At 33.4% G+C, this 25,532-nt stretch overlaps 3 protein-coding genes across 13 annotated transcripts in view; 1 reads left to right on the plus strand and 2 right to left on the minus strand.

Annotated features, from left to right (window-relative positions):
• The window catches only part of LOC6638232 (protein NDRG3), a 28,925-nt gene extending 4,785 nt beyond the window's left edge, over positions 1 to 24,140 (minus strand). For 3 of the 10 annotated variants that reach the window (XM_023178083.2, XM_023178098.2, XM_023178095.2), the window contains exons 1-6: positions 10,121 to 10,392; positions 3,185 to 3,283; positions 2,326 to 2,519; positions 2,136 to 2,256; positions 182 to 746; positions 29 to 113 (exon numbers count right to left, since the gene is read on the minus strand). In XM_023178083.2, the coding sequence (XP_023033851.1) occupies positions 29 to 113; positions 182 to 746; positions 2,136 to 2,256; positions 2,326 to 2,519; positions 3,185 to 3,283; positions 10,121 to 10,350 (1,294 nt within the window). In that variant the 5' untranslated portion in view covers positions 10,351 to 10,392. Of the gene's footprint in view, positions 1 to 28; positions 114 to 181; positions 747 to 2,135; positions 2,257 to 2,325; positions 2,520 to 3,184; positions 3,284 to 10,120; positions 10,396 to 18,860; positions 19,628 to 23,981 lie in introns of those variants that run through there. The other 7 variants (XM_023178076.2, XM_002061372.4, XM_015179262.3 and 4 more) reach the window with 7 other exon arrangements.
• Positions 19,966 to 22,953, plus strand: LOC6638231. 2 transcript variants are annotated; one of them, XM_002061371.3, is made up of 2 exons: positions 19,966 to 20,188; positions 20,250 to 22,953. In XM_002061371.3, exon 2 carries the CDS (start codon positions 20,252 to 20,254, stop codon positions 22,871 to 22,873), a length of 2,622 nt encoding a protein of 873 aa, XP_002061407.1. In that variant the 5' UTR covers positions 19,966 to 20,188; positions 20,250 to 20,251; the 3' UTR covers positions 22,874 to 22,953. The 2 variants fall into 2 exon arrangements, with proteins under 2 accessions (XP_002061407.1, XP_046865441.1); XM_047009485.1 differs by having other exon boundaries at positions 20,068 to 20,079.
• Positions 24,141 to 24,555: 415 nt separating the features above from the next.
• LOC124459817 lies at positions 24,556 to 24,813 on the minus strand. The gene is made up of 2 exons (XM_047009529.1): positions 24,620 to 24,813; positions 24,556 to 24,561 (listed from the first exon to the last, which is right to left on the minus strand). Exons 1-2 carry the CDS (start codon positions 24,803 to 24,805, stop codon positions 24,556 to 24,558), a joined length of 192 nt encoding a protein of 63 aa, XP_046865485.1. The 5' UTR covers positions 24,806 to 24,813.
• Between the last annotated feature and the right edge of the window lie 719 nt (positions 24,814 to 25,532).

Below are 25,532 nucleotides of genomic sequence, written 5' to 3' on the forward strand. Positions count from 1 at the left end.
GTGCGCTGCTGTGTTATCTAACACTTACCATAGCCCTCGCCCTGCAAGAATAGCCGAAAGGCTTCAGCCAATTTGGCTGGCTGCTCCTCCAGAACCAAAGCGCAATCGGAAATCTAAGAATAATAGTAAAATACAAAGATTAGAAAGAGTTTTTTTTTGGTTTCCAATGTTCCCGACAAACCTTCATCCATGACGAATTTGTTGGATCCAATCGTCCATTAAAAGTCACCGTATCATCGACATGTGGCGACAACGATCCAGTTATATTAATCACCGGCATCTTTAATGTTGTGGCTGCCGTCTCGGTGCCAGGTGTGCCTGGTGGTGTTCGTGCCAAATGCAAATCATTACGATGTATATAGGCATTAATTAGCATTGCCAAATTGGTTGGATTCACGGCACGCTCGAAATGCTGCTTATACATTTGCACCAAATCATGATTACGCTCCTCCGGATTGCGTCCAAAATGATGCCACATCAAATAATCAATGACACCCTGGGTCATGCCTTTGGTACGCAAGAACCGAGCATTGAAACTCTGATAGCCCCATTCAATCCATCCCGGTTGTGTTGACACACAATTGATCAGACACAATGCTCCAACCTTATCCGGATGGCCATGTGCGAAACGAGCCAAAATATTTGCTCCAGCACCAACTCCAAATCCAATTATCGATTTCAAACCAAAATGCGACAAAACGAAAAGCAACTGGGCGGCCAATTCATCCATTGTTGGGTAGACATAGCTAAGAAAAACAAAATTATATTATTAATTAGATATAGGTTGGCTTCTAATGCAAATCTTATGTAAAATATAGTTATAATTGAAGACTTTAATATTTAGGATACATTTTAAGCGATTCTTTCAGAATAAAAATTCATTGATTAGTTGTGTTTTCTTTGTCTTTGTAACTTTCTTTGATTATAATGTAGATATATCTATTGTAGTCAATCGATTATTCCACTTCCTTGGGAATTTGTTGGAAATGTAAATCATATTACTAAATATTGACTTAATAAGAGTTAACAAGAATGTAAGTATTAGAGTTCATACTAAAAAGTTGACCACTACTAAATTTCAAATATATATTTTTAAGTTTTATACAATTATGCACAAAATTATATAATTTGCATTATTTTTTTATGCCCATACAATGTTCTTTAATAAGGCTACCATTATTTCTTTCGACAATTCATAAAACCGATGTAGTTTAGACTAAAAATTTGAAAATAAAGAAGATGCTGGTAATAACGGTACTCAAAAGGCCGGTCATATCGCTTCGTTATAACCGCTAATTGCTTTCAACGCAATTAAAGAAAAATTCTTTTCCTTTATTTATGCGCAGTATTTGTTTAAAAACTTCTCCATTATAAGAGGTTAAAAGCGATATCGTTATAACCTAATTGATCCAAATTTTGTAAGCGAATTAAGCCTTCATGAGTTTATCGCTATAAGCAGTAATTTATCGTTATAGCCGATATGTACTGTTCATACCATTTACAGCCTTCAACTTAAACTTTTTTCGTATCATTATGAACTGTTCAATGTGTTTGCCAAAAAAAAAAACTCCTATCGTAATGTATCCTATTATATGACGTAAAAAATATAAAGTTTTTTTGAAAAATTAACAAAGTTATCCCATTTCGTTGGGAATTTGTTAAAAGTGTAAATCATATTACTAAACATTGAATTAATAAGAGTTAAAAAGAGTATAAGTATTCGAGTTCATACCAAAAATTTTTACCAAAACTATTCCAAAATATTTTCATGACGTTGAAATCATATTTTGGGAAAATCCTTATAAGAAAGAAATTGTGCTAATTGATAGATACCATCAAAAGAAATTTAATAATACCAGATCGTAAGACTATACATAATGAAACTGGTTCACTAGATACAGATTTATCTTAAATATGTAAGATAATAAGAACGCCGACTTAGCCTATTAGTTCTCTATATAGATTCCTTTAAAATATATTTTATCTATTTTGTATCCAATTTTGCCAAATTATAGCTGGTTCGCTCCTGTTTATAAGAAATTATGAATATGATTTTTGAGTTCCCTATATTCCTCAGTTTGTATTTTGGCCAATTTCTAACCGATTTTAACAAGTTATATCTAAGTTTTACTTACTCCTCTGGCAATGTGGGTGCACCCTCCTCCTGTCCCGGTGCAGTCACATGATAAACACAAAAGTTCTCCAACAGGCCACGCATCACGGGATAATTAAAGAAGCCAGCAAAGCTGGTAGCATCTGTTTATCCCAGAGAAAAAGGAGAATTAGTTAGGATACAGTTTATTATAAGAACTAGAAAGGACTTACAATTCAGACCCAAATCATGATAGGTGACAATGGCCGGTTTCGATGTATCACCTTGAATGGCCACATGTATATCACCCTTATCTGTGGGTACACGACGCTGTTCACAGGCCTCCAATATGGAGCCACGGGCATTGGGGAATTGCAATTGCACTGAACGCAATTCAATGTCATCCATCGGATCAATGGGCATGGTGCTAAATCATAAGAATAAGATACAATCCAATGCAATTTAAATAATTGAGAATAGAGAATAAGTAAATTATTTATGTATTCATATATTATTTGGTGTCATAAGTTATGGCAGTTCGGGATTGGTCTTGACGGGGGGGTTGGGGGGTTTGGTATCTGTTCATAAACTTGTATATACTAAAAAGGTTGATCTCATTTAGGCGCGCTGCTTCTACACTCTAATCAATAAATCATTACAAACAAAAAAAAAAAAACAAAATATATTATTAAACTAAAGCAAAACTTAAACAAAAACAAAACGCATAAACACATTCCATAGAGTAAAAGAGAAAGAGAGATAATGTAAGGGGTTACGTACTCGATTTTTTATTTATCAGTCTTTATTTGCATAAAAACTGAACAATACATTATATCTAAAAATGAAACAGAATATAAATCAACTGGAATAATATCTTTGTACAAAAACAGAACCAAAAAAAAAAACAAGAAAAACTGTGTGTAGCTATTTGTGTGACAGTGGTTGTGTGTGTTTCGGTGGGGCTTTATCTCAGCAAAAAACAAAAAAAAATGGTTACAATCTTCATGTTACTGAACTATATCTAACTCTAGTATATATTGTATTTATGTATATCATCTAAGTTACTTGTCTATCTCTGGTTTTAGGTCTTACCCCAGCAGATGTGCCTCCTCGGCAGTGTGTGTTGGTGCTGATGGCATCTTGGTGTTCAGTAGTGTCTTACCAGTTTTGTCCCGATCTCTGAAATAAATACTATGAGAGCATGCAAGAAAAAGAGAGAGCAAACCGAAAAGGAAGAAACCAAAAACAACACAAAAGAAAAAAAGGATATCTCTTTTTGATTTTTTTCTTTTTTTTTTCATTTTGTTTATTTGCAACGAGTTTTTGTATTTCTTTTGATTTTCATTTGCTAATATTTGTATGTGTATGTATATATATTTCGCGCAGTGTATTTAATTCGCAAAATATGTATGTGTATGTAAAGTATATATATATATATATGTTTCGATAGTGTACAGAGAGCGAGTTCAATAGTTATAGATTTAGAGTGAGACAGACTTAAAGAAGAAGGCAGTTTTATCCTTTGAGTATGTACATGGGATTAATGAAGGAAGCAAAAATGAATTGTGAAAGCGCGCGTGTGATGAGCATGAATGGATAGATGGATGGATGGATGGAACTTGGACGAGAGTTAGAGTATTCCCAAGGACATTGTTTTACATTACGTTCTTACGTTGTTACGTAAATGTAAATAAATGAGTCACGCAATGTCATTCGGGGTAAAAATGTTGTCCCTTCCCCGCACACCACCAACTAAAACTCAAACAAAACAAACAAGTGGCGCCAGAAATATGAGAGAGAAACCCATGAGCCGGTGGCGGCAGCGTCGGTAAAGGTAAATGAGTGGGTGGTGGCGATGGTAAACTAGTTGTCGTCGCCCACCTACCAAAATTCCACCACAGATTGCCCACCGGAGGAGTGAAAGAGAGCTTTTTGTAGCAACGCACATGTGCCTAGGTAATTTACTTAATAAACAAACAAAAATACATATTTTTCACCATATTCCTGCATAGGGAAAAGTCAATTAGTTAATGTTGCCGCCTCCCTCAACATGTGTCCTTGGTCCTGTCAAAAGCACTAATACTTATAAGCAAATCTTTTCAACTTGTATTCAAATCAATTTTTTGGCCCAGTCTCAAATGGTAATAGTTTTGTTTTTATTGTTATCGCTTATATAGTATATAGAAAACCCAAGTCTAAATTGAAATATTTGGTTATGTAATTTTGTTTAGCAGAGGGGCTCAATTCTAAATTGAAATATTTTATGACTTTTGGCAAGAGTTATAGAAGAGCTCTTCATAAATATATATTTTGAGATTTATTTGAGGGCTAGATAATAAAATATATACGTATCAATTATGAAATACGGATCTACGCTGCACTCAGTCATTAAATCACAAGAACCTTTTGTTTCGTTTCCTTTCCAAGTACAGTGAAGGACACAAAATTAAGACGTTTAGCGTTCCCTTCAGTCGAATGAGTTTAATTCAGTTTTTGAACAAAAAATCCCATAATTTCGAATGAAAAGTATTATTTATAGATTAACATTGACAACATTAACAACATCACGAAAACCTTTCGTTTCGTTTCCTTTCCATGTACAGTGAAGGCCACAAAATTAAGACGTTTAGCGTTCCCTTCAGTCGAATGAGTTTAACTAATACAGTTTTTGAACAAAAAATCCCACAATTTCGAATGAAAAGTATTATTTATGGATTAACATTGCGACAGGTAAAAGAAAGAGAGAAAATGCCCTCTAAAATACAGATGAAGGTACAGTTCTGAACCAAAAAAAATCTTCCCTTTTATGAAATTTAAACAGAATTTGTTTCTTTAACTGAGTGAATGAAATTGGTATGAATAAAATTACAGCTTTTCACCAAAAATATACATAAACTGCATCACTTGAATAGACCAAGGAGAATTTTTAAAATATTTTTGGACTAAGAAATTAATGTATAATGTATTAATGTAAGTTTATGCACATATCAATCATTCAGTTCCCTCTTTTCTTTCTTTGTGTTAAATTTAAGAGTCAAGACCATAAATTTTGATTTCTGTGCTATTCAACTTTTCCAGAGAAATGGATGTTAAATAGATGTTTGAAGTGTCCGAAGAGAATGTCTATCTAAATAATGCGGAATATTCAACAAAATTCTTATTCTTTCAAATATAGAAGATTTTCGAGATCTTGTCTAACGTTATGTAGTATTTTCTCTTATGTTTATAGATTGCGAAATCTATTGTGGACAGTTAAACAAAATATCTGTTCTTTTTGTAATATAATCAAATGAAATTTGAACAAAGAACATGACTATTTAGAACGGTCTACATTGAAAGTTTCTTCCATTGCCAAGTCCAGGAGGTCCAGGATTACGTTGCTTCCAGCGTCTCTTTATATATCTTTTTACCAGCGGCCACAAATTCTCATGGCGGCGGACAAATATCGTTTGGAGTATAAATTTATTTTGATAATGTTTAATCACGGGATTCATGTGTTGACCATAGCTCAGTAGGCGTGCCAAGACCACATCTGGGGCATCATCTTCACGTCGCACCAATGGATCACCCGTAACATCATCACGATTTGCAACTTTGGGAGCCATAACCCCCGTATTGTACACTCGACCCGATGGTGGGTGTATCATACGATTCTTCAGTTTACCCACAATGGCATGATGGGGCATATCCAAGTTGAGGACAAAATCCATTTTAACAAATCTATCAAGTTGATTGGCTTGCTTGATATTACGTGGATAACCATCGAGTATATAGCTTTTTTCGCCAACACGCTGTATAGCTTCCTGGACCATATCTGTGAGCAAATGATCAGGCACTAGTTTTCCTTTTGTGGTATATCCTTGGGCCTCCTTGCCTATAGGTGTTCCTTGGCGTATATGATGGCGTAACATGTCACCCGTTGATATGTGAACCGCATTAAATTTTTGGGAAATCTTTTGCGATATATATCCTTTGCCACCACCGGGCGGACCCATAATCAAACAACGAAAACCTCGTGCCCGTCTCATTGTGTGTTATACAGAAGGAGGATGTATGTATGTATAAAAGTGGAACAACAGAAGTGGTAACCGAAAAGAATTTGAATAATAAGTAACTGCCAATTCAACTGGAAACAGAACCAATAATTTTGAGTTAGTCCGTCAAAGATGATCGACTCTGTCTCTAGTCCATTGTCCGATCTATAGCCACGACTTTTTGTTTTTTATTTTATTTCATGTTATTTTTGTAAATTTTGTTTTATTGCTTGCCTAAAAATTGCTGAATAACTAATATTAGATGTAAGGCCTAGTCAGAAGTAAATTTTTTTTTGCCTACTACGTCTCTTAATTTGAATTTTGTTTGCAACCTTGAAATGTGTTGGAGTACAGTTAGCTCCAAAATGTAATATACAACTGATTAGCACCTTGGTTATCCCAGCTAGCAAAAGGTTTCAAACACAAAGATATTTGTATATATTAAATTTAGCTAAAGGTGTATACATATTAATTATTTACCTACCACCATGTATATAAATACTACATGTGTATCATCTATCACACTCTTCAAGGAATATATATTTATGATTGCTTGGTATGTAGGTTTTTACTTATACCGTTAATCAGATATTTCTGTGTATATATTTCTTTTCTTTTTCTCCGTATTTTATTAAGGCAGCCACAAGCGGCGCTTACAGCCACTAACCGGTTAGAACCGAAAAACTTTAGTATTTCCATTGAATCAGAGGTAAGCAGAGAGAATCGCGAGTGCAAACAAACAAAGGCAGAAAGTGCAATGCACTTAAGCAACTTAGTGTAAACAGCGATTCTTAAAGCGTCGTCGTCAAGACGCTCTCTTGTACCCTTTAATGGAGCAATGGAGTCTTGTTTATTAATAAGAATTATATGTAGTTTGATTAAAGTATGAAAATAATTAGGTTTATACATGTGAATGACGTCTTAGAGTCACCTAAGAGATCTACATCCCTTGCGAAAAAACAATAAAACATGGTTAATTTTCATCTTTTGATCAAATTAATCTAAAGAGATCATAAAATGTTATAAGTTTGCATTAATTTTTAGCCAAATTGTTAAAATTTGCATCTTAAAAATCATCTAAGATTTTATTTTTTAAATATTATTTCAAAATATATTCTGCCTTTGAAACAATCTTTAGAAGGTTGACCTTAAGTTGGCTTAAACGCAAAGTTCGATCTAAAACGCAAGACTCGTTCTAAATGATTTCTTAAAACATATGTGTTACCTTTCCCAATTTTGTCACTTTTAACTATTTTTTGTAAAGTTAAAAGTGATAAAATTGTAAAAATTTATTACATGACTTGTTGATATTATAATTTGCCTTGTCTCATCTTAATATAAATCAAATCTTAAGATTTAATAAGGTATATATATTAAATCTTATAGATAATAAAATTTTAGGTTTCTATTCTGACATCAGATAAAAATTGAAACAATTTACGTTAAAAAAACCTTTCGAAATCGAAAACAGTCTTGTATGCTTTAATTCTTAGCTTGATCTAGTTGTAATTCCCAACTTGTTTTAGCATTGAAGTCGTAATATGACATTTTTATTCCAAAATGGCTAAGACAGTCTAAGGATAAGAGAACTCGGTATTTCTCGAAAAAGCCCTGGGAAGACAAGCTTCTTATTCATTGTTTGCCCTTTGATAAGGTTTACTTTAAATTTTTACTCTTACATTTCAATTAAAAACGATCTTATATTTCAGTTTCGATAATTTTAAATAAATGTTATATGAAGAATTTAATCGCTTCCATTTCTCTTGGATTTTTAATGGTATCACTGTTCTGACCTCTTTTTTGTTCTTTCATTTTAATTTCAAGTCTTTCATTCACATTTTAATGCAAATATTAATTGAAGAGTAAATCACTGATGAGACCGCCCCCACTTACTGGCAAAACGGAAATATTAATTAGAGCACTTGATAATTTATGATGAGTTAAACTGTTTTGTGGCCAGAAATAGCTCAAATGTATGCGATGCAGATGTGGGTCGGTCGTCGCTTAAGTCTCACTGTTTGCTGCAAACTGAAACTAAATTGCTTCAAATTGCGCTCTAGCCTCGTTGTTACTGTTGTCTGAGACTGTGACTGAGACTGAGACAACGACGACGACGACGATGACTCTATGACTCAAGCGTTTGTTGAGTTCAGCTTTGGGTTTACATTGCACTTTGGTTTGTTGTATTGACAAAACTGCACGAAACTGCACAGGCAGCCACGACCTTGAGTCATGGCTAACCAAGAGACAACACAAAAGACGAAATAAAATTTATTTAAAAAAAAAAATTAAAGCCTCTTATATAAAACTTTTGCATGCCCTTTCAAAAATATTGTAAGGCAGCAGCAAGATTGTAAGAGAGAATTTGTAGAGAAATCTTACACAAAGGAGCAAACAACATAAAGTTTTGCTCTGTTTAATAAGTTAATTGAAGAATTCATTTTGCTAGCTTTCTTCGTAATAATAATAATAATGGCAAAGTTATTAAACCTAAATTTTCTTGTTGACAAATATTTCAACATTTTGGCAAAGTAAACCAACTATTTAATATTTAATGTTGAAAAACTAAGAGTCTCAGCCTCTGCGGAATTTTCTTATAGATCATAAGTGTATACAATTTAGCTCTGTTTATTAAGTAAAAATAAAAATTAAACTCATTGGTCAGAACTAGAATCAAATTAGTTTAAATAACATTTGCAAATGAAACCTCAGATATTTTTGTCAGGATTTAGCCCAAATAATTAAAGCCCGGCAATCCATTAAGCTGATATTGTGTTTTGAACTTAACTTCGAAAACGATTGAGGTTTTAACCGGATTCGGGAATGCGGAAATGCTCTCGATGTACGTCCAAAAACGACTTGGATACGAAAAAAGTTTGAATGACACTAAATTTGGTCCTTAAATTTCGTAATAAAAAATATTTAATTTTTTCTAATTCTTCTAACCTTTTAGCTAATTCTTCATTTTATCACTTTTAAGGCTTTAAAATCTGTTGGCTATATAAAGATTTAATAGAGAAACTAAACAAGTTCAAATCTAATGACAATTTTAAGAGGTCTCTTTATATAAGGATGATAACTTTGCTTTGAAATACTTAAACTATACACAAGATAGTACATATTGTATAATAAATTTTTTTAGAATATTACGAAGTTAAGAACTTTTTGGAAGAGTTTGTACGGAAATAAAAAGAGAAGCTTAGATTTGTGTTTAACATTTTAGCTTTAAATGTAAACAGTTTGCATATAAAATTACTTTCTTAAAGACGACTAACTGACGAATTATAAAAATTTCTTTAATTTTTTAAGAGTTGCTTTCAAATTGAGTCTTTAAGATTAAAAGCTGTCTATAATTTCGTTATATGTATATTTAAAAATATTCGTTAAAAATAAAATTTCGAAATTTTATCACCTTAGAAAGATTACAAAGTCCTGAATTTTCAAAACAAAATCCCTAATGTTTGGGAAAATTCAGAATTTTAGTGCTTGAATTTAATGATAAGCTAATAAATATAACAGGTGGCGCCACTTGTGTTTGTAACTCATACATCTAACTAACGAAATGATTCATGATACCTTTAAATTAACTTGCATGATCAATTCGTTATAATGCCCCGTAAAACTCGCAAAAAAATTTCTCGTCGATGATGAATGATATTAAGCTTCTTTTTTTTAAGCGGAAATGCTAAAGATATGTGAGCAAATGTGATATTTCCTTTTTAATTTCCAAATTGAAAACGTACAAAAACGTAAGCTCACAATAACAACAACAACAATAATAACAATGACAAGAAGAAAATGAATAGTAATAATAATAATAATCATAATAATAAAGCAAATTTCACATGCAATTGCAAAATTGAGGGAAAAGTGTTTACACAACACGACGAGAAAAGTTAATGGAAAAGCAAAAAAAAAAAAAAAAAGGAAAAACATTTTCATAAATGGAGGGTGCCGCTCAGCTGAGATTATGAGATTAGTTAAACTTACTTACCTGGAGTTTACAACAATTATGGTCTGTCGCTCTGAACGCAACAGTTCTTCACTATCGCCGGGTGATGATTTGATGGCCTGACCTATGACCCGTTTAACACTCTCAAACACCGATGAGGGTGATGAAGTTGGCTCTGTGGTGGTCTGATAAATTGATCCACCACTAGAACCATTGCCATTGCCATTTAAAACAGCTGGCATTGATACATAGCCGCCCTCTGATTGTGGCATGTTTTGGATTTTTTTTTTTGTTTTTCAATTGTTTTTCTTCCAAATTTTGCAAATTGGCTTTTTAAAATTTCCTCACTCGCTATAGATGCGCATGTGTGAGTGAGTGAGTGAGAGTGTGTGGTGTTTGTGTGTGTGTGTGCATGCAGTTTGTTGTGGTTGCAGATTCGTGCATATTTATGTTGTTGTAGTTGTTTTGTTTGTTTGTTTGCAAATTATAACAAACAATTGCATTTATTGTGAGTGTATTCGTTATTTGTTTTTATTCATTCGATTCATCAGATGGCAGCCACACAGCGAGGCATCAATCCATTAATGTCATTCAGATGGGAGTCATATTGTATAATACATATATGTGTATATATATTTATCATATGTAGTAGTATTTGTATGTTACACAAAAGGAGCGTGGCACATCCGCAGCAAAACGTCACAAAAACATAAATCATAGAATAAAAAAAATAAATAAACAAAGGTATATATAGAATAACTTTATACGAGAAAAAAACAATACAAAAAGCGCATTTATTTTGTTTGTTTTTTTTTTGAAAAGGTGTTTTCACAAATTATACGATTCACAATGATTCATTAAACAAATAAATCAAATTTACATTCAACCAAAATGAATAAAATTAATGAGGCAAACACCAAAAATAAACAAAAAAAAATATTGCATAAGCCAGGGAACTCCTTTTACCCTTGGGTTTACACAGCTTTCACCGATTAGCTTTTACTTTAGGAGAGGTTAAGGAATATAACGATTTGATTTTTATTATGATTTGTTAGGTTAATCTAAGTTTAATTATGTGAAAATTGCACAAGGTTAAGTAAGTCAAGGTCACCAAAATCTTTGATAAAAAACACTGAAAATTTATCTTGCATCTCTATCTCTATCTTTCTGTTATAAATAGCTTAAGTTGGCTTAGCCAACAGTATAGCAACTTCACCTATCTCTTTCTCACTTATAGAAAAGCAATTTAATCTTTAGTTTGGCTAAGACCACATATAAGAGCAATGAAACTCTTTATACTTTGGAAATTAAATCAAATTCCTCTTGAATGTTTCAGTCAATAAAAATCGAAATGAAAATCAATTCTTGACTGGATTCTCGATAAAAAACATTGAATTAATGTTTGAACCAACGGGAAAAAAAGTGTGAAATATCCATATTTAAATTATAAGAAATTTTGGAAAATATTTTAAAAGAACTACAAAATGGTTCTGCTGCTTCAAAGTATGCAAAATTTTTTGTTTTACTGAAATCGGGGAAAAAAATTATAAACATTGTATTTTAGTCCTACTAATGTTCTCGCAAAATTTCGGACCTCTAGCATTAAAATTATGGTTTAAGGCAAAAAAATGTTTCTGGCTCAATGTGGAGTAGACTGAGAGACAAATTTAGCTCAGACTATACAGATGCACAGACAAACGCTAACCTTAATTAGTTATACCCCACCTTTTGAAAGGATATAATCACCAAGAAATATAGAGCCCAAGTCACCTCAAGTCAACTCAATGCTATTAGCAATTTTCCCAATTACCTACTAATTTTTTGCCACGTTTGTTGCTAAAGTCAAATGGCAATTGATAATTTCATTTGCTTGTACATCAAACTGATTAATGGCACATTATCTTTAGAAAAATGAAAGGTTTTTGCACTTACTGAACCATAATGCTGCTGGGGCACAAACAAAAGCTATAGAGTAACATAAAGAATGAATTGCGAGCTCAGAAATAAGATTATATCAAATAAAGCTCAAAGTACTTATCGAGAATACAATTGCATGATTCGCAAAGCTTTCATATCTGTATTCTTGTTGTAATTCAAAAGAATTTAAAAAGGGAACCAAGACCAGATTTAATCAAAATGAATGATGATTTAATAGGTTTTTTTTTTGCCTTTGCCAAGACAATTGGAAACAAAATCTTGAAATTGCAAGCTGAGCTAATAAAATAAAATTGTTACAAAATGCTAATCAAACTCAGAATTTAACTTTTAATAATAAAAGATGATTTGATTTTGACCATAAGGAAAGAAATCTTGAAAAAATGTTCTCCCTAAATTCGGCTAGTTTTATAAAGTGAACAAATATTGAGTGTATTTATTTTACCAGTTTCTAACACCTGAAAAAATTAAACCTGAATTATTATAAAAGCTTTGAATCTTAACTAAGCAGAGCCGCATAGTCAATGCTGCATTATACGTTCTTCTTTTTTGTTTCTCAACATAATGAGTTTCCACTGTCCTACTGAACTTTTTGGCGTCAATGTTCGTACTTGAAACGAGATATGCCAGGAGGGGAAGGGCAAAAAGGGGCAAAAAATATAAAAATCAAGCCACTAGCATAGAGAGAGGCGAGAGAATGTCACACACTGCAGTGTGTGTGTGTCGAAACCACTTCTAGCCACCATCCCATCCCCTTGCTTTCCCACTTTTGGCCCCATGCAGCAGCAGCACCCTGGCATATGCATTACATTAACCCAGTTTTATGCCAAGGGTTGCGGCTTGAACTCGAGCCACATGAAATTTTCAAACACACATGCCAAGAGCAACAAACCAACAAAAAAGTTTGACAAATCCTCAAAGTTATATATGTATGCGAGGGTCTGATTAAGTGCGTCACCGAAAAGAATTTATCACCTCATCATAATCACAATGGCAGAAAAAATAACAACAAAAGCAGCAACAGCAAAAGCAAAAGCTTCGCAGTCGAGTGGTCGCCCTGGGACGGCCAATGACGCAGCTCCCCTGACAGAGCGCTTCCAGTTCTCGATATAATATATACATATACAACTAAATAAATTGATATATATATAAATATATATATAAGTAGAAAAAAAAAACAAAACTCGTTATGACTTTTTTTTTTATTTTGCGTCTCAAACAAAATAACAAAACACAAACAATATTCTAAACCGAGAGACAACACTGCGTATGATATATTATTGAGTCAGTAGGAGGGGAAAGAGCTAGATAGCGAATAAAAAAGTGGGAAAGAGAGAGAGATAATGAGAAAAAAACTAGATTTCGTATTATATAAAAACAAATGACCCGATAATTGTTAGCTGCATTTTCACTGCACACATTTGTCTGGGGCAATAAAAATAAACTTTTGCTATTAAGAAAACTGTAAAGTGCCATTCAGTAACATTGGAAATAGAGTAGAACATTATTATATATGATACATATTTAATGTGCATATATATATATATATATATATATATATATATATAATACTTATACATATTCTTGAACAAATTTTCAGCTATCTTATCAACTGTGTAGAGTTGAGAAACGAATTAAAATAAGATCAAATGATCTGATTGTTTCGATCTTCATTTCTTATCAACAACTTTTTGCTAGATTATATTCACTCAACTTTTTACTTATATGTGGAATCAACTTAATGTTATCGCAGATGTTTGTATATTTCTTACATTTTGTAGGATGAAAAGTTTTTAAAAATGTGAACATATCAATCGCCTTTATAGTGCAAGAATGCTCCAGGTAAATACTCTAGACGCATTTTTACTTTCTTTAACATTTAGAAATTTAAAAAAATGTGTCTTTTCTGAATAGCTTTATTAATAGAAAAGTATTTAAAAAACATAATTTTTGTTTAATTTAAGTTGCCTGTCGCTTAAAAAGGTGCGTAACCCATTAACCATTACTGTATATACATTTTTTTTCTTACTGAATAATCAAAATGTTTAAAATAAACAATTTCCCAAAAAAAAAATAATGATAATATTATTTTATATTTTGTGGGAATCATGTTTTGTATTGAACTAAATCTTATACTAATTTAAGGTAAGGTTCATAATAAAGCATAAATAATTTCCAGACCTTCTTTATCTAGAAGGGACACAACCCTGTGGAGACCAATTTGAAATTGTGTATAAAATTGACCTAATATCGCATTATGTTTTCACCCCCTTTTTGGCTCTTGGCAATTTGAAAGGTAAAATGCCTCTATTATCTGAACATTTATGGTTTTCTTTTTTCGTGTCGCCCTCATCACACGTTTTTTGCACTTAAACTTTGACCTTTTTGGCTAAGCGATTTATGGGACTATGATAACAATAAAAAACTAGAGGAAAGTAGAGAGAAAAAGTCACCACACATAGGAATAGGTACATACAAGATGATATAATGACCAGAATATGGCCCACAGACATCAGGTAGGTTGGGTATAAAACCGATTTATTTATCCAATTGGCATCTGGGGCACTTCAATTCCGATAATTGCACTCACACACACACACACACAAAGAGCAATGGAACGAGGAACACGAGAGAACTCGGAAAACAGTAGAAGTGCCATTTATGACGAATTATTCATAATTACAATTGCAAGGCAGGCGGGCGGTCGGTCGGACGGGGTGGACGGGGGAGTGTGGGCAGGGCATAATGGTCTCTTTCGCGTACACGAAAGGAAATATCGACAATTTGGCAGGTCGCCCATGGCAACCGTTCAGGAACAACACACACACACAATATACCTACCATACAAGTACACGGAAAATGCATTTCATTTGGAAAACTTTTCCACGAACAAAGAGATCAAATCTTCAATAGAAATGGATTGGCCTATAGGTTTTAGGAAACTTTACAAAAATGACCTTTGAAAGTTGTGCTTTGATTGGAACAAATTTAATAACCATTTTCTTTGCCTAGAAGGGTATTTATCAAATTTTACCAATGTCCGATAAATATTTTAAGAGAATTCTTTGCGATTTTTTAAAATTATTATTAGTTTATTATAATTTAGTTAAAGCATAGACGAATCTAGATTTGCTGGGTCAAAAATTTTAGATTTTCGGCTTGGAAAAGTCAGTAATTTTCGGGGAAAGCATTTTGTTAGATCAAGGATTAATAAAAATTGGCCATTTCAAAGTGGAAAAAGTAAAAATTGATTCAAAATAACAAAATTTTGGGGATCGCCCAGACCCCCTCCCATAGATCTGTCCATGAGTTCAGTTATTATTTAGTTAATGCAATTTGTTATAGACAAAATATCATTATCAAAACTATTTGCTACATCGGCTAGATTTTAGAAAATGGTTCTATAACTTTTTTTTAGTTGATTTTCGAACATACGCCGCGGTGAAAGGGACAAAAGTTTTTTCAGGTTCGAAATGTTTTGTAAATTATCCTTTATAACTGTTATAACGCTTTAAAAGATAAAGAAAACCTCATTAATAAATTTTTAGGTCTTAAAATTCTCCTTACAGAAAATAGTAAAAAAGTGTTTTACAGTTCTAGTCAAGATCTTCTAGTAGATAAGAAATTATTTTATAAAAATTCAAATTCAAATTCTTTTAAAGAGAAATTCATGGTTAACAGCATAAAAAAGCTCAATTCAGGAAGTTCTAATATATATATATATTCAAATGAAGACAAACTTTAAAAAATGGAGGTGTTTTTTTTTTAAAGGGCTATAGATTTTAAGTTGAAAGACATTAAAATTTTTTGCTATATTTCTAGATTAAACATATATTTCAATCAAATTTGAGTTAGTCCTAATTTTATAAAGTTGTTTTAAATATTTCAGTGACTTCTGAAAGTATTGAAAATGGTTTGTACGATTAAAATTGATTGCAATGCGCTTACGAAACAATGCTGAAAGATTGATATATCTATCTATCTACACACAAACTGAAATCTGTTTAGGCTCAATTTGTCCAATAATTTCAAGGATGTCTGCGCCATATTGAGAAAGGAATTCGCTTGGGCCAAAACACGAATACACACACACATTCACATCTCACATACATGGAAAACAAATTATTCAAATATTCTTTTGGTTTCCGCTTCTTTACAGTAGGCAAAACCAACTAAATCGAATGGAAGCCAAATGTCACGCTATGTCAGTGTTGGTTCAGGTTGGATGGTTGCCTGTGCCTCAGGCCACGATGAACGTCACACGATGACGATGACGACCTACAGAACACACTACATGAGTGTGTCTGTGTGTGTGTGTTGGTGTGTTGCAGGATGTTGGAACCAGGACGCCGCCGCCGCTAAGAAGCAGGCCCACAACACTGCACAGTAGGACGAGGGCGTTTGTGTTACGTGTTTGCAATCGATTTGAGGAGTTATATAAAAATATATATATAAAAAAAGAAAGAAAACGGAAGAAGAGCCAAGAGTGCCACCTGAGGGCGCAACAAACAGCCAAAAGCAATTTGCGGACTTGGAGTAGGACCCAGCTTGGACTCTCCATTTGTCCCTTGTGTGTTGATATTCAGTAAACTGACCTACGCATTAAATATGCAAGAAAGTTAAACAAAGTTAATATGAAAGCACAAAAAAAAAATAGATAGAAGAGCAAAAAAAAAAAAAAGAGAGAAACAAAAGTTGGTGATGGCGCCGACAGGTTAAACATCAAACTGAAACATCATCAACCACCACCACCAATCCTTCAAGACCCCCTCCTCCTCTTTCCCCGCTTTAACCAGAGCAATAAAATTCACCAAAACAGCCATAAGAAATGCGAGCAAATAACAATTACAGTGAAAACTCGTTTAATCTAATAGGGATACAGAGAGAGAGACAGAAAATGTATTAATAATTTGAGTAATCGATTGAATATTACGAGAAAATATTTCATCACTAACTGTATATAGTATTTATATTGAAAGTATTGAGTTTCTTTCTGTAAAATTACATTAATAATTTGTTTATAGAAACCAGCGAAAAGTTTACTAAAGCAAAGCTGTAAGCAAAAGTTAACAACTTTTTCAACTTAATTTCAAATTCAAATTGAAATTCGAAAAAGGGATATAGAATTGCTTTCAATTTTACTAAACAACGATTTTAAAATGGTTTTAATTAGGAGAATACCAATTCAAATTTGAATCGAAACATCTAATTGGAAATGTGAAATCATCTATCAATTGCTTAATAAAATCTCTTCCTTTTAAAAATGTCATTATTGGTTTAAAAACTTATCAGCCTTTATGAACCTTTTTATATACAACAATTTTCTTGGAGCTTGTGTTTTTTTAAAGAAATAAAACTCGTATATTAATAATATCCAATTAAGAAAAGGATATATAGCGACCTTTTCTTATTTCAGTCGGAATTTCATTTGTTCTATCCCAAAACTAGTTGGAAATGTAACGAAAAAAGGCCTCGAAATCCTACAATATGAAGGCCCATTGAAAAAAGAATATACTATTTATTTGGGTTTAATCTTTAATTTGTAATCGTTTGAAAACGTCTTAAAAATATACAATTAAAGATAAACAAGGTTAGAGGTATAACCCGAAATTGTTGATATATGAAAGACTTTTATGTAAAAAATATTAGAATACTTTAAAAAGGCTGCCGACCAAAAAAAAGGATATGTTGAATTTACCAATGTAGTAACTTTTTAGCTTGAGTTACTTATTTTAGTTTGAAAGTTAATCCACCATGTTAAAGACACAAAACTTGGTCCATAATAAGTCGAAATTCCGATATTTCGTGAGGTATAAAGACCTCCCCTGAAACTGACCATGCAGCTAAGTAACTTTAATTATTATCCCTTGAATAACTTTTTCAAAATACGTATAATTCCAGTCTTTTATGCATTCCCTTTCTTAATCAGACAATTTAAAATTATTTTAACTAAACCAATAGATAACTCCATGTGTTCAAAAGGTTCTCCTATGTCTCTTCTGTTGCCCTTAACGAGTGACCACTGTAGTAAAGTAACTGTTCGAAAATGATTGCGGCGAAGTTTCAGCTGCTGTTATTTTTTTCTTTGTTTTATTTTTTTTTTTGTGGGGTTTTTTCTATTTGGAGGTCGTTTAGAGTTAGTAAAATTGTGCAGAAAATGAGAAGGATATGAGAGAAGGGCAAGAGGAGAAGGGTCGAGATTACGTCAGAGAAAGCCGAACACAAAAAGCAGTCCCAAAAAGCCATTTGGGGCTTGTCAAAATTAACAGCATAAAATAAAATAAAAAAAAATATACACATATAAGGACCACAAAAAATATTAGATGCATTAGTAGATAAAAAACCAACAACAACAACAACTACACCATTTAACACAACATGCAAAGATTAACAAAGAAATGTTAAACTAAGGTGCTAGGAGGTAAGAAGAAGAAGACAAACAATTTTTGTGCTAATTGACAACAACCAAAAACGAAAAACCAAAAAAAAGGAAAAATTCAATTCATAAATGGATGCAAAATGAATGTGATGAGGCGAGCGCATTTAAAGAGAGAGTGGATGGAGAAAAGGAGCAGAGAGGTAGTGGTTGGGTGTAGGGGGTGGGGAAGTAAAGTAGTCATAGTAGTAGTAAGTAGTTGTTGTATATATATATATGTGTGTATGTGTGTGATGGAAAGAAGAAGGAAAATGCAACTAAACAAATGAAAAATATTTGTTTAGTTGTATTTTTTATCTTGTCTGTTCTTTAATTGACTTGAGTGTGTGAGTGTGTGGATTTTAGGTGTGTTAGTGTGAATGTGGGTGACACACTGTGTGTGTTTGTGTTTTGTGGGACATCAAAACTCACCTGACGCTCTTTGTGTCTATATAAATTTCTCCGCCTCCTTCGCCTTTGCCTTCTTGCAAATCAAATGGGTCGGTGGGGTGGGGAGGGCGACCGGTTGTGCTGTGTGTGTGTTTGTGTGTGTGGGAGGATTATCTGACCAGCAGGTGTAATTACAATTTGTGGAAAACTACCGTTGTTAACTGCTGGCCGAGTCCGTGTAGCAGCCTACAGCCCAATTCCAGTTCCACTTTTTCCGTTATTATTTCGATTTTTGGTTTTTATATTTTCTTCCTTTAATTGCAACTTTAACACAACCAACAACAACAAAAACGTTGTGTATGTGTTTGTGTGTGTGTATGGATGGGTGATTGTGTGTGTATGTGTGTGAGTCGTCTGCCTGCCGTCTTTTTAGGTGTGAAAAAAATCAATAAAACTTTTCGTCTTTGCTTTTACAACTCTTGACTTGGGCGACTTGTGTAATTTTTCTTCGTTTTTTTTTCGTTGTATATTATAATTTTTTTTTTTGCTTTTCTGTGTGTTTTTCTCTCTCATTCGCGCACACGCAACACCCACAAGCACACACACACACTTACATATACACGCGGTCAGGCGGGAACCGTACTCGCAAAACACCAATTATTAAATAATTTAAACGAACAAACACACTTAATTTTACTTGCTTAAAACGCTTGAACTCTGCAGCAGCGGTGTTTTTCTTAATTCAGAAATTATTTTCCTATTCGCTAAAAAACCGTAATTCCGTCTTTTTTGCTCGAGCTCTGAAATTATTCTGTTTTTTTTTCGTTACTGTTAACAGGCAGAAATTACAAGAACACTGTTAGGCTACATGGGCCGTTAACAGAATCGGGAAAGTAATTAATTATTTTATGCAAGTTAAAAATAACATAAACAAATATCAAATTTAATCGAGCGCTTGCATAATCAAAAAGACGGATAATTGTTGATCTAATTTGTCCATAAGTTTTAACATTTACTTGATTTTGTTATTTATTTCATAGGTGTACGAAAACTTTCTGCTAGACTTGTAAACATTTTGGACATTTTATTTCACATTTACTATTTTTGGTATTTTTTAGCATTTTAGTTTTAAAAAGGTCACACTTTTTGTACGAGAAGAAGAAGCACGTTGTGGCAAAACATAAACAATTTGCAATTGCGCCCTAAATTAAATTTAAATATGTATAAAATTACGCTTATTTATTAAAATTAAAAGCAACAAGTAACTAAACAAAAGCCAATAGAACCTCAACTGGACGGAAGACACAAAGTACAAACAACTTGTCACTGTCCGAGCCTTGCTCCTTAGCACGTGTTGCTCGTTCTTTTGAGTTCGTCTCTTTCCCAACGAAAATTTTTCTAGCTGTGCTCACTTTAATTTCCATATTCTAGACATGCCACGAAGATATACTAAGAAACTAAAGCTAGAGCAGCTCAACTCCACCATACACTCCAAGGCAGAGGAGGATCACGTGGGATCAAGTTCCGGTAGCGAATTCGAGGCTGAAGAACCAGACCCAGAAGATGCCTCACAGCTGAAGGAGGATGATGATGGAGAGGAGAATGGCGATGACAATGGGATGGAAAATTTATTACGAAATGTCTTGGAGCTTACACCACATTTTTCCCATTTCTCAGACAACAGGGGAATGAATGTAAAACTAGATGATCCCATACAATTGTTTCCCAGGTGTTCTGTAACAATGCCCGTTCCCGTATATATAGCCAATAGCCACACACCCATAGTAGAACCTTGCGTATTACGCAATCAGGCCTATGAGGAATGGCTGCGACAATTGCAAATGACTCTGGCCCAACATAAGGCACAAGAGAAGAAGATGAAGGATCGCGAATTGAAGCATGAACAGAAAATATACGGTACGCATCTCTTTGATATGGCCGAACAGATAGCCACACAGGAGAATTCATATTTTAGAGATAGTTATGATTACTATTATACCGGTGGCAATGTACAATTGATGCCCTTTGAGGGCAAAACTCTTGCCATGCATGTCAGTGGACACAAATTGAGGGAAATCCATGTATCCGAAGTTATACCAAATGCCGAGTGTTGGAAACCAAAGCATAGCGAAAGGATCGGAGCGGAAATGTCAAGCGAAATATTTGAAATAATTAATTTGGAGAGTTATCTAGTTAATCATGGGCATTTCTTTTTAACCAGATATCTCAAGGAAATTTCCATATACGAAATTAAAAAGAATGAACCAGACGAAGACGATGATGATGATGACGATAACGAGGAGGACACTTATACATTAAAATGCCATAGTAATTTAACTAATCAGCATGGAAATTTTATAAGTGCAGCGCAATCTTTGGGTCAGGCCAAGCATTTGGCATTGGCCAGTCAGGATCGCTCCATACAACAGATGGACATGTCCACGGAACAGCAAGTAACTAAATTTGATGTGTGTCTGTTGAAAAGTCTAAAGCAATCAAGTAGCACATGGGCTCAATTATTGGCTATGGATGCAAATTGTTTCTATTATGCCGCCCAGCCAGTATTTCTTACTGTGGACATGCGTTGCGAGAATACCAATCTGAATCCCTGTTTCGCCTCCAGTTTGTATTCACAGCAATGCGAAACTTTCTCCTGTCTGCATCGTAGTGTAAATCCGAATCTTCTCTATGTGGCTAGTAATCATAAATTGCATTGTCTTGATATGCGTCAGATGGGTAAAAAGATATCGGATCGATCGATCGTGACATGGACACATCAAATGAATTATCCTCCCACTTTCATGGACACTTGCGTATTTGAGGGTGATGAATATATTGTTTTGGGCAGTGCTTTACCCTCTGATCAAAGGCTGTGTGAGTTACAAAATTCTTTGGGAACCCCAACCTCGACATGTCTTCCCTATGCCCCACCAAGTTTGGACGAAGCTCTCACAGATGCTCGACTACGTGGTTCGATTAGTGTATATGCCGATCTGCCAGAGCGTGTGAAATGTTGTCATACTGGTTTGAAATTTCAAATCTTGGAAAATAGCTCAGATAAATCATTTGCTCAGCTATTGACATCGACATCCATAGGTGATGTCTATTGCCAGAGATTTACTCCACGAGATGATGAGGAAAAGAAGAAGGAGTTAAGAACTGGTCTACATACGGCAGAGGCAATTAGTTATTTTGCCAATCTTGTTCAAAAAAATGTCGATCAGAGACCGCTCAAATGCACAGAGGTACAACATGTTAGTGTCCTAAGGGATATATTAAAATCTGACGAAGAAAGAGTTGCTGAAGATGAAAAGCCTTTTGAAGTGGAAGACATTGTCATTGACTATGGTTTTGACGATTCGGATAAAGAGAGCGAAAATGGCAATGAGGCAAATGTAAAATCACCTACCAAAGAACAACAAACACCCACCAAGAAACAACAGTCTCCTGCGAAGGAAGTCCAACCAACGCCAAAAGCAGCATTATCACCTCCTCCTCCTACTCCTCCTGAAGATGAAGCTGAAGCTGAAGCCGAAGCCTTAGATATACCCAAACAAAAGACCGTAAATCGTGGCCCATGGCAACAATCGGCCTTTCAGTTGGGTCGTTATACAGACATGATTACCACACGTCTTCTGAGTGTATGGGATTTGGAAGAATATGATCAGACCAGAGATGTTAACATTGATATGATCGATGAGAAATTAAAGAAGGAAGGCAATGTAACGATTAAAATGGAAGATCGTATGGCAAATTGGCTCAAAAATTTAGCCAATGAACCTGGTCCCCAACGTGAACCCAAAGATGAACCCCTTGTGCCGGGCACAAATCTCTTAAAACACTATGAAGCCAAATATGCAGATTATTCCGAAGTGCCTATACCCAATATTGTACCTAAAATTGAAAACTATTCCGATGAACGTCGTCATTCTCTACTGGAAGTTGAGCAATTTACTGCAATTGAATATGATTTTGAAGCCACCGCTTCTACCTCACAGCAAATTGTTGCACCCAAACGGGCGAAACCCAAAGTCAAGCACACAAAGGGTTTTTAAGACAAATACGAATAGTTTTTACGATATATGTAAAATATGTTAATAAATACTAAATGATTTTGTTTATTAAACAAAAGTTATATACTACTGTCTAATTAAATTTCAACAGAATGAGTCAACGCCAAAGATTAGTCAATTTCTCACCACACGAAGAGAATGACACAGAAATATGAAAATCAGATTGCAGACAAAAGTTGTTAAAGAATTCTACATGGCAAAGCATACCATTGGAGTTCCATAGCATGCACAGATCGGCGGCAAAATTAAGAAATAATTATAAATTGATGAAGAAACACTGTAAAAGACATAGATATTTAAATAATCCCAAAGGTGAAATGACTGAAAATGGTGTAAATAAGCAAAGTGTTGATGAAACTTTTGGCGGTGAAATTTGAGATGGAGAATGTATATATAGATGAAAGAAATCAAGAACTAAATCCGAATGAAGTGAGTGTAAAATTGAATACATAAATCATATATACATATAATATATATATATATTTACAGGAAGATCTTTAGTCGATAATTTTAAATGCCAGCAGCGCTGATGAGAAAATAGATCAACTCTCTGCTTCATACCATTTACAAGATGTGAGTTTTTGGTTATTTATATAGATAGTTGACTTATAAAACTAAATTATTATGTTTTATTGTATTTCAAGCCAAACCTTTAGAATTTTTGGCAGCCCATATAAAATTCTATCACAATTAAGACATACGTGCCCAACAACTGAGAAATCTTAAACTACAGCGTCAAATTTTAGAATTAAAACTTAAAATTAAGTAAAAGAAATGCGATAAGACAAACCAATATGTATACCAAGTTTATGAACAGATTTATAAGGATTAGAAAAGGATTAGATAGGTATATGTTTTGTAGATATGTTCAGTAATTAAGCCAGGTTTATAAGGATGATATGGGTATAGGTATATGTAGATATATTCAGTAAAAAAGCCAGATTTGTAAGTATAATACATAAGAGAGCCAGATTACTTAAAAATCTACATTGTTATTGAATATATCTGCAATTGCAAAGATCGGATATCTATATACATATGTAGATATATTTAGTAACTAAGTCTCTGTAAGAAATTTGCAAAATCTTACCTTAAAACTTTGGTTCACGAACTTCTTTACGTTGTTTAAATCAGTTCAAATTTGTTATATTGCTTTAAAATCGATTTCCACACAAATTCCATAAATTCCTATTTTAGTCCGAAAAATTTGAAATAATGTGAAGTTTACAGCTTAAACTACTTTGAGGTAAAGAAAATTGAATTCCAAAATGACTTTTGATTTGAAATCATTGAACTAAGCAGAAGAGTATGTAATATTGATGTAAGTCACTGAAGACTAATACTTTTTATACTTTATATCATATCTACATATCTGTCAAACATTATTAAGTGAGAGAAAATGCTTTTTTTTAAGCCAATATAAGTTAAATTTACAAAAATACTTTAAATTATTGTGTGCGAGTTAAGTAATACATTAATGAGCAAAAAACATTAATAAAATGAATCAAATTCTAGTTTTCTTTGCATAAAAACAACTTAATTTACTTAAGCAAAAACATGTTAAACAGAATGACTTGAAGTCAAATTGGAAATTCTGTAATGTAATTCAATTAACCTTTTCTAGATTTATAATAAAGCAACTTTTGGCTCAATCTACAGGTCTTTCAGTACTGAATATATTACAACAATTTTAAACGATTTTCCATACGTCTCTAATAAGTTTATTACTTGCCATTTAGTTTGCTTAAATCGTTGAGTGGCTAATTCGACCACAGTATCACCATCCAAATCTGGCTCATAGGCAGGATTCACTATGCCCTCGACAATGCATTCGACCACAAATTTATCATTTCGACGTTTCAGGGCATAGGCCACAGCAGGTTTCGGTTTCGGTTTGGGTAGTTCCTGCAACATTTTTCAAGTGCGATTAAACCGAACTCTTTTAATTTCACTTTAGAACTGATATTCGTTGTGTTTTTTCGATGCTATCTCAATTAAATTTGTTGGTTTTTTTTTCCTTTGTTTTGTTTTTGATTTTATTTTGGGTTCTAATTGATTTGAATTTAGCTACGATTGAGCATCAACAAATCGAGCGTTCATTGGGGCGTAAAATGAGGCCTCAAGGGTAATGTTTTATATACTCTTGCATTAGAAGTGTATTTGTTTAGTGTTAGAAGAAAGCATCTAAAGGTCGGTGTGGCATATATTTTATTTATCAAAAAGTATAGACAGGCCAGTTTTACTGATATTTATCTGTTTATACAAAGGTTCTTATAGGGTACCTCTATAAGAACCTTTGTTAATTTCATGGAAATAAAAACAATCGATTTTTCCCCCGGTTATATAGAAAAAATGGTTGTGAATTTAACTTAATCGTTACAAATTTACCTTCTTATAAAGTATCAAACCAAATCTTATAGAAATAGGTTGACTATGAAACCTATTTTTGTCAATTTATCGTACAAGTTCAAATCATAGAAAACGTTTCAAAACTAGTTTTTCAATTATTCATACGCAGTGATTAGGATACTTTTGAACAAAAAACACGTCAATTCGTTTCTAGATGGCCAATATATCCAATATATATCTATATATAGAGCATATCTTAGCTCTAAATTTATATATTTTACTTTGAATTACT

This window comes from Drosophila willistoni (assembly GCF_018902025.1).
Source record: "Drosophila willistoni isolate 14030-0811.24 chromosome 2L unlocalized genomic scaffold, UCI_dwil_1.1 Seg139, whole genome shotgun sequence".
NCBI classification, from domain to species: domain Eukaryota; kingdom Metazoa; phylum Arthropoda; class Insecta; order Diptera; family Drosophilidae; genus Drosophila; species Drosophila willistoni.